General features: G+C 40.0%; 1 protein-coding gene across 2 annotated transcripts in view; it reads left to right on the top strand.

Moving 5' to 3' along the window:
• Positions 1-9,059, top strand: part of FGF9 (fibroblast growth factor 9) — a gene marked incomplete at its 5' end in the record, with an annotated part of 52,014 nt that extends 42,955 nt beyond the window's left edge. For both annotated transcript variants that reach the window (XM_080926585.1, XM_080926584.1), the window contains one exon: positions 8,757-9,059. In XM_080926585.1, coding sequence (XP_080782711.1) covers positions 8,757-9,002 — 246 coding nt within the window. In that variant the 3' untranslated portion in view covers positions 9,003-9,059. The remainder of the gene's footprint in view (positions 1-8,756) is intronic.
• Between the last annotated feature and the right edge of the window lie 6,179 nt (positions 9,060-15,238).

Genomic DNA, 15,238 nt, shown 5'->3' with positions numbered 1-15,238 from the left:
ACTCTGGAAAGGACAAGCATTTGTTTCCTTTTTCTGTCTTTTTTTTTTTTTTCCCTTTTAGTAATGGGAAGAATACAGAGACTATAGTAATCATTAATTTCATATATATATGCATATATATGTATGAATATATATATTTAAAGAATTAAAAATACATGAGGACATTTAAGGATATGTTTAAATTTATTACTTAATTAAACATTAATTAAGTGTGTTGGGATGAGAATACCACTGTACCGTCTGAGTGGAACTAGAACTACTGGGCACAAGCTATGCTTTCACCTCAGGTTTCCAAGTACTTGTCATTATTGGTAAAACCACTGTGGTGGGCTTAAATTTATCAATACATAAGCATGTAAAGATTGCACATATTTAGGGGGGTACTGTGAATATACTGTGTACCATCTATTTTATTTCACTTTTTTGTGTTATTGATGTTAAACCCAGGGCTCTGTGCTATTAAGTAAGCACCAGTGTTTAAATCAGGTTAAACACATCAGTCTCAAACATGTGTCATCTCTTCTGGTGAAGTACCAAGATGGGTCCCTTCTGCTCCTTTGAAGTATGCAGTGTATTCTAAGTACCCCCTGCTGGCGACATGTTGCTTTCTGCATACTTGTCTGTGACTTCTACTGATTGGTCAGCCATCTCCCCACTCTTTCCCTTCCTCATATAGTTCTGATAATATTTTGATAAGGCAGAAGGAAAACTTGCCTGTTCATAATTGACCTGGATGCAACCAACTCCATTGTTCCCATAATTCTAGAGGTAATAAAGATGGTTAAGAATATGAAATCCAGGCAGGCCTATCCAGAATTATGGGGAATTTAAAGAGATTTTGAGGAACAAGATTTAAGGTGAGGCATGTTGTTGGTACATGGGGGTTGGATCTGAATTGGAGCATCTAAGAACATAAGAGAAGGTGCCTTCCCATTCCTTTTTCTTATCTAGTTGGGGACTTCTCCCAGGAGAGAACCATTAAAAGACCTGGCTTCTTATTAATGGTCCTTTAGTCATTATATTTAATTGCTCAGGTCCTTGCAGCAGCTCCCATTAAGGCTTTACTGTTGTATTATTAATGAGAGAGAGAGTCATTGTGGTTAAGGGAGGTTTAAATACCTTGACTGTAACAAACCTTAGATATGAGAATGAGTGACTGACTATCCAGAGCTTTGCAATTAAGTCATTGTCATGCGGTTTCCCTGCTAGGGCGGTTTATACCCTGGCAGCAAGCTGTTTAAGTGACCCCGGAGTTGAGTGAATGGAGTAATTTACATAGTGTGGTGAAGGCCATACATTCAAGTGGAAATCATGTTTTAAAATAGCACAAGTCTATATATTCGCAACATGAACCTTTATTCTGTTTCAAATGTTGTAACATCTCTAATTTTTCTTTAAAAATGCATAGATTCAAATTGAGTATAATAATGCCTGTGTGGGTTAACTATTTCCATGTTGTCTAATATTTTAAATTAGTGTCTAGATAAGTCTGTGTCCTAAGGTGTGCTTGTGTGTCCTCTGGGCTGTACTGAAATTTCACTATATTATCTCATACTCTGCTTTAAACAGGAATGGTAAAGGTTTTGAAGTTTTAATTTCAGTTTTTCCCATTGCTCAGAATTTGATGACATGAAATGAAAAGAGGTTTCCATAGCTGCTAACATTCACCAGATTTTGTTCCAAAGCATGGACTTTAGTAGACTTTTGAATTAAATCCACATTCTCCACCCAAGTCTAGTGATAAAATCCAATAGTTCAAAGATAGGTATGCCATAAACAGCTATAGTTAAATAATCTAAAAAAATTTAAAACATGGAAATACAATAAAACAAGAATTGATCACTTTATAGTGGAATACTCTATAAACTGTCTGCATTGGAAACATGTGGTGAGTTTTAAAACATCTGCGTTCTATAATTCTAAAAAGTGTACAGTTTATTTGAAAGCTCACACTCCCCTTCTGCACACATGTAAAAAGACAGGTTAATACATTTTTTTCTAGTTTTCCAATTTGCATTTGTCTATTTTTAATTAAAGGTAATTTTGGAATAGAAATACATAACTTAAAACATTTGTCTCAGATAAGTCTTTATAAAGACGTGGACCGTAAATCTTGCTAGTCTGTCTAAAACATCGATTGAACATTGGCATAATCCCCAGGAGAAGGGAGAGATCATTTGTGATATGTACTTGTCATAGGGAAGCTGTTTTATTTTTCAATGAAAGTCTTAATTTTGATTGAAAGCTGCTTATCAGGGTGGCATAGCAGGTGCGCTCTTGTTTTAACAGTTCAGTGTCTGCATAACCTCTCACTTAGGAAGTTGCTGAGTCCTCTGCTCTCTGACCACTGAGCTGACCACAAGGAAAATATCTGAGGGGTCAGATTTTTAAACGTTGAACAAACATCATGCTTTCTGGGTTTCCCAGAAAGTTGTGTGTGTATAAGCAGTGCTACCCAGGCTGTGAGAGAGGGAACCACACCATTTGAGTTGTGCGAGTGTTAGTACTACTTCTTTGCTAACCTTATTCTTTAAGAAAGTTTTCAGTTTTAAAAAGATGAGAATCACTGGGCCATGTAGACATTCGTTTGTGCTCTGCTTCATTTTCCTTTCCTCCTCTTTCACCTGCAAAACTAATGGTGTAAGCTTAAAAAGGAAGCTCATGAGACTCTAAAGGGGGCCTGTACTCCATTCTTGAACACAGCCGACAGCCCTAGTGGTTAGTGGCCCTTTGGGAAATGGCACCCCATGTCCCCCAAGTGAACAAAGCTCCAGGAATCCCCAGATCATCAGTGTGCAGTGAGAAGCAGAAACAGCCAGGTCCCAAGAGAGTGGTGACTTGAGCTGGCCTTCTGGAAAGGTCCTTACCTTTACCACCAAGTGACAAGAGGCCATGGTCCAGATGACAATGCATCAGCTCACCTTTGGGATTACTACCCACACTTGTGACTGGAAGTGACACATGCTACATTCCATTTGCATCATTTCTGAGAGGTTCTGATGTCCACACAACATCAGGGACACTATTGTCACAGAGCTTCCTGGAGGTTAGCCCTATTCTCTGATGGTATCTTTGTTATCACTCTCTCGTGATTCTTACTATAGATAGGGCATTCATAATAAGCATTGAACAAAAGTCTCGAAGTATTTGTAGAGTTGTAGAGTTGAACATTTCTAATGAAAAAATTAGGAAACACTCTGAAATAGGAAACTTCATGAAGACTGATACCATGTCCCCAAAATTCAGACACTAGATGCATTTTGGATTTTTAGTTTATAGCGGTCTTAACTGACCTGACCTTTTAAAGATAAGGCTATTGAGATTTGGGGAGGGACATAAATGGTTGTCAGTGTCTCCTCAGTGAGTGAGGAATAAAGTTGAGGAGACTCCCAGAGTGTGAACCAGCTTACCCAGCTGATGTTCCTGTGGTTTGTCTCTGAAAGGCCTCCATGCAGCCTGTGTGCCTAATCGAGCGGGAACTGCTCCAGAAGTTTGGCTCCTAACCATGAGAAATCATTCTGTATTTAAAAAAAAAAAAAAAGATTTATTTCGCGATATTTGTTTGGCATCTTTCAGTGGAGGGAAAGAACTTTGAATCTGCATTTCCCGCCTCCTCATCTCATTTTTCCTACCACTAAAGTCTTAGCACCTAATTCTGTTTTTTATTCCATTTCATCAATGAAAAAATGTTTAGAAAATTTCCTAAATTTGTTTTTAGCTAGGAATGAACTTGCTTGGGAAGAGATGGCTGTACAGATGGACATAAACCCTGAAATACTGATTGGTAACTTGAATCACTCCTTTGTTGTCTGTGCTGCATTTGTCCTGAAGCCCCTTCTAGATTTATAGGTGGAAGAGTGGAACATTGCTCTTTGCTGTGTACCCCAGACCCCTGCAAGGCTGAGCTTCCTCAAGCCACATCAGTAGGAGCAGTCCGTGTTGTGTGGATGATCTTATGGATGAGATTTACTTTCTCCCACTCATTTTGTCCCTGTGAACCCTCGATGACCAGGCTGGCCCTTTTCTTTTACTTTCCCTTGTTTCAACCTATATAACACAAGTTTCTCTGATGAGGTGATACTTGGATAAAAATCTCAGGGTGGGGTTGAGGAGGTAGGGGAGGAAGGAGAGGGGTGGGAGGGTGATCAGCAATAGAGCACTTGCCTACTATGTACACAGTGCAGAATTTTATTCCAAATACCACAAAACCCACATAATCAGACGAAAACTACACTAAAAACCTTGCTGATGCTTTTTTGGCCACTTGGAGAAAGAATACTTAAGAGGAAGCTGGTAAGAGCTATTGGAGGATATCTTAGGCCTTTGGGTTAAGAAAAAGACCAGGCTCGGTGGGCCACTTACTACCAACATTGACCACCTAAGTTCAGTCTCCAGGCCCCACATGGTGGAAGGTGAAAATGTATATTATTTTCTTATCTCTACATGTGGACCATGGCATGAGCCCCCTGCCCCTAAATGTGAATGAAGAACCACAAAGTCTGCCTTACGTTGAATGGTTGGTTGGTTTTGTAAAGTTCTCTTTTTCAATTCTGCCCTCTTTGCTTTCTAACAATGGGAGAAGGAGATGTATCTCTCTTCTACACTTAGTGTATTAAGTCATATGCCTAATACATGAATGTAAAAGGGCATTAGTATTTTGGTGATATGTAAAGTGTGCTGGGTGTCCTCAAGTTCTGAATGACAGGGACAGAAGAAGATTAAATGACCTTATCTATTTTCGATGACAGTTGTCCCTCAGAATCTGTAGGGGATTAGTTCTAGGGTCCCATTGACATACCCAAATATGGCCATGCTCAGGTCTCTTATGTAAAACGACACAGCATCGCATAGGTCCTACATATCTTTACATAATGCTCTAGAAACATGTATTGTAACATGTTTGGTCCTTGTGTAAACAATACTCCAAATAACTTCAGACTGCCATTAGTTGGATGTGTGTCCACAGAGCTCATGGCCCCAATTTATTATTTACTTTTTACTTATTCAAGGTGCCAAGTAGACAAGAGCAAAGCAAATAATTTTAAAAGTCACCTTTTCTTATTTGTAATGATGAAAACAAACAAACAAAAAATACACCTGGGGCTTAAGCTCTAGAGGAACCATTTATTCTTGCCCCTCTCAGGTCACTGCTAAGCACTGACCATGACCACCTGTCTGGCCTTGAGCTGGTTCTGAAGACATCCTTGTGATGACCATTTTGCCAGGGGAGATATTCACAGGGTAGTTTGAGGGCATGAAGTAGTTGTAGCTACACACTTTCATGAAGGCTTCATCTTTGGCCTCTTGGTGATTTTCTTCTTGCCTGTGTATCTGCCAATTTGGTGAGTGTGGCAGTCAGTTCCAGCTACCAGAGCACTGCTATGGGGAAAGTCTGAGGTGTCACCATCGATCTTCTCAACAATAGTGCTGCATCTGGAGCAGGGTCTTAGCCAGCATCACGTTTTCTGATTTCACGAACTTTCCCATTTGGAGAGCAAACAGCAGTAGCCCAGCAGAAAGGATTTAAGAGTACTCTTAGTTTTTAGTTTTAAGATAACTTGCTAGAAAGTATTGATTTTTTAAAGGTTTCAACTGATCAGCAATAAAAACCAGAGATAGAGAGTCGTCTTTCCTCCCTTCACCAAGAGCAGCCTCAGAGTGTGTTCATGGAGTGGGATGTGATGGGTGTGTTGTTTCTAGCCATGGAAGAAGTGACTGTGTGATCTCCACACTGAAGGTAAAAGGGACTGCACTTATGGACTCAGGGAGAGGGCAGGAAGGATGGTTAAGAAGACAGATTTTCTTGTAGCGGGAATGTAAAATTGAGACTAGCTTTCCCCTTAGCATCTATGAAATAAGGGGGGGGGGGGATGTGCTTCTAATAAATTCAGGAATCAGTGGGCTAGAAGGTTTGTCTTTTACTTTACTGTGTTTGGAAATACTCCCCCAGTCAAGACAGAAAGCATGATGGCTATCCCTTCTGACTCACAGGATGCACATGTGAAGATCCAACTTTCTGTGGATTGAAAACCCTCAACACACACATTACTGTTGTCTTTACTCCCTAAACCAGGGCTTTAAACCTTTCCCACTCATGAATGCTTTGTGCTCTCTCTCTCTCTCTCTCTCTCTCTCTCTCTCTCTCTCTCTCTCTCTCTCTCTCTCTCTCTGTGTGTGTGTGTGTGTGTGTGTGTACATTAGGTCTACAAATCAAACACTTGCTAATAATACATCACAAAGAAAAGTTAAAACAGTTCTTTGGGCTATATGTAAGGATGAAATCATTTTGTTCACTAGTGAGGTAGGTGTGGTCATTTACAGTTATATAGCTTAAACCTTGGTGGAATATTTGATACACAGATATAGACCACTTTCAGTTCTGTCCAGAGGGTGATCAAGATTCTGATTTTACAAGCATTGGTGCTAAGGACACTGCTTAACATAAATACACAGCACAAAATGTCAGAAGTATGTTTAGATCATTTTAGAAATTGTTGGAAATTCTATTCGACTGTCAACCCAAAATGTATTTCTTAATAAAACACGAGTCAGCAACTCGAGTTTTATGAAACTCAATTTTTAAAATCAAACATTCTAATGTAATACAATCTAAAGATTTTCTAATTTGAAAAACTTACATGTTAAAGTGGAAAATATTAAAGTTTTCGTTTCTCATAATTAAATGGTTTTGTTTTTACAAGAGTAGAAAAGTTTTTATGCATGGTAAAAACATTACAGTGCATCGGATTTAAGAGTCTCTAGTCTGAGCCAAGGTGCCTTAGGCAATGCTGGTTGGCCCTGTGTGGCTGACAGCATGATGTGTTGTTCAGAGCAAGGCTGCAGTGAGGTCCTGTGATGTTCTGTGGGAACATGCTGCCACAGCACCTCATGTTCATTCTGAATTTAAGTTTCAATTAGTTTTGGTTGTTGCCTGTTTGGAGACATTTTACAGTTGTCAACTCTCTTTGTGACCTGCACATTCAGTTGCATCACCCCGTATGGGACCACATCCCATGGTTTAGGAGGTTATGTCCTCAGTGACACCACATAGCTACTTATACTGTATTTACTCTGTATTAGCTATCATTAGTATCTAGAGATAGTTTAAAGTCTGCAGGAGGATGTGGTAAGTTCTGTGCAAGCACCCCACTTTTATGTAAGGAGAATTGAACATCCACAGATTTTGTGGGGTATCTTGAAGCCAATCCTTTCGGGTATACCAAGATGCAATGGACATCTTAAAACATGCACTGAGAATGGTCTGCTTTAGAATTCTCCCAGGGATTGGATTTTGTTGTTTGATTAATTTCCAAGACAGGGTTTCTCTGTGTATCCCTGGTTGTCCTTGAATTTACACTGTAGGCCAGGCTAGATTTGAACTTAGAGATTCTTTGACCGATGTCTACCGAGTGCTAGGATTATGGGTGTGCACTGCCACTGCCGGGCTCTCCCAGGGATTTGAAAAAAATCTCTGTTTTATAAAACTTGAGGTCAGAATTTTAAGAGGCTTATATAACCCACAGGTTAAAGACATGCCTCAGGCGAGTGCATGCATACTGAAGCTTGAGTGTGAAGGCTTTAGAATAAAATCCATGCAACGGGATGCTCCAAGGCATCGTTCACCATGGACACTGTAGACATCACCGTATATAGCAAGTGCTGTATAAAATAAAATCTATTAGCAATGAGATGCCTCTTGGAGCCACCACTTGGGCAAATGCCTCCCAGGGAGGTCATCATCCAAATGCTCTGGCAAAAATAAGAATGGTCAGTGGGCCAATTGTCCTTTGAGTTCAGTGACTGGCATGTGGAAGATACTCATTACAAAGTATCTAGCTGTTGTCAGATTGTTTTTCATGTTAAACTTTGTATTCATCAAGGTGCTGCCTTTTTCTTCATTTTATCTTTGACATTTCTACTTTGCATAGCTAGATTGTGGAAAAAGTAATGATTGTTACCTAAAAAATTCAATATTTTTTCCTTATCCCTCAAATTGTTTAGACTCTTTTGTGCATTATTATCTTGAATAGGAAAGTCAAATGTCATTAACTTGATAGAATTAAACAGTTTTTACAAAGTGCATTGAAGTAGTAAAAGTTGGATTTTTGTTTTCATTTTTGGTGGATAAGTACATAAAATTTATTTGATAGTGGAAGTGCAAGATCAAGTGTGAAGCCTCAGAGCTTCCATTCCAACAAAATAAATCTAACTATATAGAAGGTCAATGAATCATACAGGTTTTGGTTATTGTTAATTTCCATGTGTGACTTATTTGGTTACAACTTTTACAAAAAACAATAAAGTTTAAAATAAAAAAATGATTTTATTAGGCTTATATGGCACAAACATCCTTGATTTGGAATTCTGAACTGTGAAATGTCCCCATATTTAAACATTTTTTTTTCAGCACTAACATGATGTCACAAGTGGAAAATTCCATATTATAGGCATTTTAATGAAAACATATGCAAGATTACCTTCGGGCTATTCATAGAAGGTATATTTGAAACATAAGTGAATTTTGTGTTTAGATATGGGTCCCATACCTTAGATATCTCACTATGCAAATGCAAATGTTCCAAAATTTGAAAAAAAGACTATTTAATTTAAGATTATTCTGGTCCAGAGATTTTTGAATAGTGGGAACTCCGCTTGTATGAAACAATGGAGAATATAGTTTTTTAATGAAGCAGCTACATTTTGCAGTGTATTTATTTCCTTTCTTTCTTTCTTTCTTTTTTTTTTTTTTTAAACAGGAAAAACTAACACAGGAGTGTGTGTTCAGAGAACAGTTTGAAGAGAACTGGTACAACACCTACTCTTCCAACTTGTACAAACACGTGGACACCGGAAGAAGATACTATGTTGCGTTAAATAAGGATGGGACTCCAAGAGAAGGAACCAGGACTAAAAGGCACCAGAAATTTACACATTTTTTACCTAGACCAGTGGACCCTGACAAAGTTCCTGAGCTATATAAGGATATTCTAAGCCAAAGTTGACAAAGACAGTGTCTTCACTTGAGCCCTTAAAACATAACCACTATAAATGCTTTCATGCGGTGGGTTCTTATTGATTAGCAGTGCTGTCACCTCAGCTCCACTGTTGCCAAACTTTGTCGCATGCATATGTATGATGGAAGCTTGGATGAGGACTTGCCGATTTGCTCTGCACTTACTGGCTGGTCCTCCTGGAGGGCTGCCTAGGGCCACTTGCTTGATTTATTGCAAAAGCAGGGGAGAGAGGCTGTGGGAGAGGGTGTGAGTGCATGAGTGAGTAGAGGGGGGACTGCAGCGCGCCACAAGGACAACGGCCTGATGCATGCTGGGAAATAGACACGCTTTTACATTTTTGATCAGTTGAACTTCATCCTATATCAGCACAGCTGCCATATTTCTACTCATCAGGATTTTTTGGCTGGTGGCCTGCTCAAGGGAACACTGCATTTCCACAGGTGTGGGGAGGGCAGTCTCCCTTAAAAAGACCATCAGTTCATTTTCGCTGGTATCATAGCCCAGTGAATTTAAAGCAAAGACCTCTTAGTTTAAAAGGAAAAAAAAAGAAAGAAAAAAAAAAGAAAAGAAAAAGAAAAAAAACCAAGAAAACAAAAAGAAAAAAAGAAAAAGGTTAAATTTATTTATAGAAATTCCAAAGGCAACATTTTATTTATTTTATATATTTATTTATTATATAGAGTTTATTTTTAATGAAATATGTACAGGCCAGATAGGCATTTTGGAAGCTTTAGGCTCTGTAGGCATTAAATGGCAAAGTCTGCTATGAACCTGTGGTAACTTCATGCAAGTAGGTATACGAGAAATTCTAATGGCCCTAATGTACTAAAGGTGACAATCTATTTTGTGCCCATATTATTGTAAACTTCTGCACATCACTCATGACACTGAGGATTCACTCTTCAGACTGCTTGTTTCATAGTTTATCCCAGAGGATTAAAGATAAACTGGGTTTCCACCCTTCATTTTGTGTCTGTAATTTTCCTCTCTCGTAACTCAGTCTCTCAGTGTGACTGGGAGATTGGAACTTAAGAGGGTTGGTGTATGTCTCGCTTGTTTTAATCTATTTCAGAGAGTACCAAAGCTAAGCAGTGACTATGCTTTCTAATCTCAGCCCACTTCCGTGACAACAGGGCTAACATCAAACATGGCACTGATTAAAAATTCCCAAGGGGAAGGAAAAACTGTTTACGTGGCTCCTCCACCTCCTCCTCCTCTTCTTTCCTTTTCCTTCTTTTCTTCACTTTCTTTTCCTGAGGCAAAGATCAGATGAACAGGAACATTCTTGTAAACTTTTTATTTGTGTCTTGGCTATCAAATATGGAATTATACAAGGACCCTAGGGCTCATTATAACATCTTTTATGGAGATTGCATTTGGTGTGAACTGTCATAATTACATGGGGCTAGTACCCTTTAAGTAAAACTTGCAACATGAAACTAATAAATCTTTATTAGTAATGACATGAGAGGGGTACTGTACTCATTGCCTGTGCTTTATTTCCGAATCCGTCTTCAGGAGGGCTCAGAGAAGTGGGTACTATGTAGAACACTGTTTACAAACTTCTATGACATTATATGCAGAAGAGCTCAAGAATACATACTAATTTGATAGCCAAAATTTTCCCATTGGGCAAGGGAGACCATTTATCTCTCACTATATACTAAGTTGAGAAGAGCCAAATTCTTGAAGCACTATTTAAGAAAAGAAATCTACAACACATTCTCACTTTCTGGCCAGTTGACGTGGGGAAATTGAAAGTGACAGCTAAAAAATGTGTTGGAGTTTGTGCAGCTAATTTTAAGATTCGATATTCTGGCTTTGTTTTACTGGGATGCACATTCTCCGTGGGAAACGAAAGCATGCCACCGGCAAGCTAATAGCTGTTGTGGGCTAGAAATGCCTGCCTTCCTGCCCTGAGCTAATCCATGTAGCTCTCTTATGGCCCAAGCCAGAGCATGATGAGCATTTGGGAGGAGCTTGTATTTGGAATTGGAAGATGTCATAGAGAGAGGAGCCAGACGCTCTGTGAAAGGGTGGGTAGGATAAAGATCAGAATGTACTCCTTAAGTGTGCTCCTTGGGTCCCCCTTTCACTTTCCAAACAGGAGCTGCCGTGGATTTTGAGCAGTGTTTTTGTTATTTAACACTTTGCTGCTAAAATGTACACATACTCAGATTTCCGTTTATCCGAAAGCATTTTATTCTTTTGCAGAAAAAGATTCAACATTTGGCCACAGGAAAGATTTAGGTTGGTAGGACATTATAGCTGTAATATCTGAAGAAATTAATTTTAAGAGACAGCCGATAATAATCATAAAGTAGCAGGGGTTCCAGAAGAATAAAAAAAAATTGTGCAAAAACTAAAAATTTCATATATTCCCAGAAAATGCTACTTTAATGTCTATTTTTTGGACTTTGTTTTGGTACCCCCCCCCCCCCTTTTCTGGAAAGCAAAATGTTGTCTGCTTTTGGTAATCAGTACAATAAACTGTAATGGTCTGTAAATAAATATTGATGTATGCAATTTATGTAACTAGGCATTCTGGGAGAGAAGATGGCTCAGGGTGCCTGTGTCTCACCCTGGGAAGTGGATGGATTATTCCCAGCTCTTGGGTTTGCATCAGGCTCTGTTCCTAGGTGCAAAGCCTATTGGATGGCAGCCCCACGGAACTGTGGGCTTGGTGATTCCAGCTCAGAAGCAGATGCTCAGATAGCCAAACCACTCTCTTGTTTGTGCCAACACTGGCATCACAGTCAAAGATGTAGCCAGGGTGGACTGAACCACCTTCCCATCTGTCATGCAAATGTCCCCAAGCAGTGTTGAAGGACACGCCAGGTCAGCATTGGAACCTGCCCTGCCAGGTCCTGTTTTTGTAGATAAAAGAACGGCTTCAGTCGGTTTGGTATTTTCCCTATTTCATCTCATTTAACACTGCAATCTTGTGTCACTTACTCAGTAATCTGTAATGGTGTGTAAATTCATACAGGATTATGGACATTGTGTAAATACATAATTACAGACTTTAGAAAACTCGTAGCTTTTACTTGATGTCCATTCTGGAGGTGCTTGGTACTCTGCCTGTGTGAGCCAGCGGAGTTTAGTTTAAGCAGCCTCTGCCTTCATTGCTTGCCCATGCAGTGAAAATGAATTTGAAGGGCTGGGGGAATGTGGAGGGTGTGGAGGATCAACACATTCAGTTTTTCTCCTCCTCCCGTGAGCATTCGATGAAACAGCCAGGAATCTTCTGGGATGAAGATTTATGAACTTGGAGTAGGCACAGGCAATATGTTTGTACAGGTTTTCACTTCCTTCCTTCCTTCCTTCCTTCCTTCCTTCCTTCCTTCCTTCCTTCCTTTCTCCTTTTGTTTTTGTAGACAGATGAACGGACAATGGTGACTGTCCAGGCTCAGAGTCTGTTTGCTGCATAAATTGACCTTGAAATATGCCAAATTTAGATGCTCAGTCTGTGGTCACAAGCATACAAGACCAATGAAGTGATGGTGGTGGAGGCAAAGTGCCAGCTGAATTCAAAGGATGTGTGAGCCACCAAGGCCCCCTCCAGTGTGTGTGCCTGTGTGGTCTACACATCTGCAGGGTGGAATGGGAGAGAATTATAACAACACACTGTTCTTTAGGACACAACCCAAGATCCAGTGATTCAGGCTTGTAGAAAATGGACCCTGATGACAGAAGTTTGGTTAAAAATGTCTGAATGGAATCTCAAAACCGAGATTTACACCCCTCCCCCACTTAACAATAGAACAACAAACCTCCTAGTATGCTTCTGTTCTTGCCCTTAGGTCTTTAGAAAAATGTTTGATGATGCAACCTAATCCCATTAGAAAAGAAGCTACAGAAATTAACAACAAAAAAAGATTCTGCCATTTGGGGGGGGGGGGGTAGAAAATGTCGGTAAGTGCCCAGATGAGTTATCATTCACCATCATGACTGTCAGATCTTGAGACAGCTGTGCTAAGCCACTCTCAAGTCAGACAAATGTTGGTGAGGCTTCTTGGCTATTTTGGTTAATAGTAAGGACATTCTAAGAATTCCCTTTGTTCTCCCTTAATGTCTCAGCTTGTATTACAAAAAGAATTCTTAAAATTTAATTAAAATTAGGAATACTTATATCTGAATAGGAATTTCTGAAAAGCCAATGGCAAAAAGCGGTTGGAGTTAGCCTTTGTCACCTGTATTCCCCTGACATCTTTTTAAATATGTTTGTGGTTATGGCTGGTGACTTAGGCAGAAAAATTGACCAGTAGGAGCTGAGAAGCTAAAACAATAGGTTGTATAAAGAGAGTAGCTAGAACTCAGGAGCTGGTTGTCTTCCTTACAAGGGGTTAGAATGAGCTTTATTGATAATGCTCCTGTCTTAACTTGCAGACACCCTATTTTTTGAACATTTATGCAGGCTTTTTTGTAACCATTTTACTGGGATGTTGCAAAACATTCTGTAGGCTCCACCTGGCCACTGCCTCTGGCTTCTAGCCCAGACATATGCCCAGGGCTGTAAATGACAGCTTTGCGTGAACTCTGCTGCTTACTACTGGGGGCTTCTTCCTGTCTGTTAGGCAAGCTCTGTCTTTCAGAGGCAAGCAATACCCCAAATGCTCCTGGACTGTACAGCTGACGAACTCCTTCTCTCTACATCCCCCCCCCCCCACTCCCGTCTCTCCATTCTGTGGAGGGGGCATCAGTGATAAAGAGAAAAATCACTGATGGAACTAGAGAGACTAAATCGAAGACACCACAGTGTTTGTTCTGAATCCCGGAATAAGGAAGATTCAGGGCTGTGAACTGTAAAGCACACATGATCCAGACTAAGGCTCCTGGGATGGTAAGGTCAAAGATAAAAATGTTAGGGTTGAGTGGGAGGTACTGTATTTTCACTTGTGTCTTGTGTCACAAAGGTACATTGTCTGTTGGGAGTATGGGCTGGCTGTATCTTTCTTTGTATTAGTGGCTTAGCTGGAAAGTCTTGCTGGGTTTCATCTACTATGTGGAAGACTGTGGTATCCTCGAGATGAAGAGAGCCCTGGCCTTCGCATCTGACCACCCTTGCCTCTGGGACTTACCTGGTTTCTATCCAGACCAAGCTAGTTCCTTCAACCATACTGACTACTACTACCCATTTAAAATTCCCTGTCACATCGGCTTAATATCATAGGAAGAATACAGCAACAGACATCCTTAAAACAAGATTGGAAAAATGTAAGGTGATTTTTCAGCCTCTTAGTTCATTCTTTAAATGTGCATTGGATATAATAGCTGCATAAGGAGTTGTGGAGATAAAATAGTTAAAAACAAGCTGGGTGTTGTGGCTAGATTGTACCTGTGATACCAGTGTCCTTGGGGCTGAGTAGGAAGATTTCAGTGAGTTAGAGGCCAGCCTGGGCTATGCAGTGAATTCCAGGATAGTCTTGGCTATATCATGAGATCTTGTCTCAAAAAAAAATCTCAAAGTAAAAGTGAAACCTACAAAATACCTATTTAAAACACAAAACAATAAACAGATACAAAGCCTCAAGAGCCAGTGAGACAGCTCAGTGGGTAAAGAACTACCCACTATCAAGCCTGACATTCTGAGTTTAATCCCTGGGACCCACATGATGGGAGGTGAGAACCAACTTCCTCTAGTTGTCATCTGACTTCCAGAAGAGTGCTTACACATATTCATATATACACAGACAGGCAAACAGATAAATGCAATTAAGAAAACCCCAAAGGGCTAAAAGTATTGGCTAGTGGTTAAGAGCACTTGCTTCTCTTGATAGGACTCAAGTTAGGTTCTCAGTACCCTTGTTGGGTGGTTCACAACTTATCTGTAACTATAGATCTAGGAGATATTACATGTCTTTGGCCTCTGCAGGCAACTACACATGTGCTGTACACACACATGGGGGGAAAGAGAGACAGAGAGGGATAGAGAGCCAGAAACAGAGACATACATATAAGTAAATAAAAATGAGAATTAAATGGAACCCACTCCCCAACAATAAAGGAACCAACATACATACATGCTCAGGTGGATTCTGCTTCATGGTCAGACAGGTGGTGCCTACTCAAGGTCATTATTAGATTGGGATGTCCACATGGTCAGGATCAACAACATCATTTTCTGAAGCTCACTCTCCCTCAACGGTGTATTTTATTTATATTGACACAAGGCAACTCAGGAGCAGGATGTCCACATACTCAGGCTCAACAACATCATTTTC

The sequence above is a fragment of the Micromys minutus genome, assembly GCF_963924665.1.
Source record: "Micromys minutus genome assembly, chromosome: 12".
Lineage (NCBI taxonomy): Eukaryota > Metazoa > Chordata > Mammalia > Rodentia > Muridae > Micromys > Micromys minutus.
This window is presented reverse-complemented; position numbering and strand designations above follow the sequence as displayed.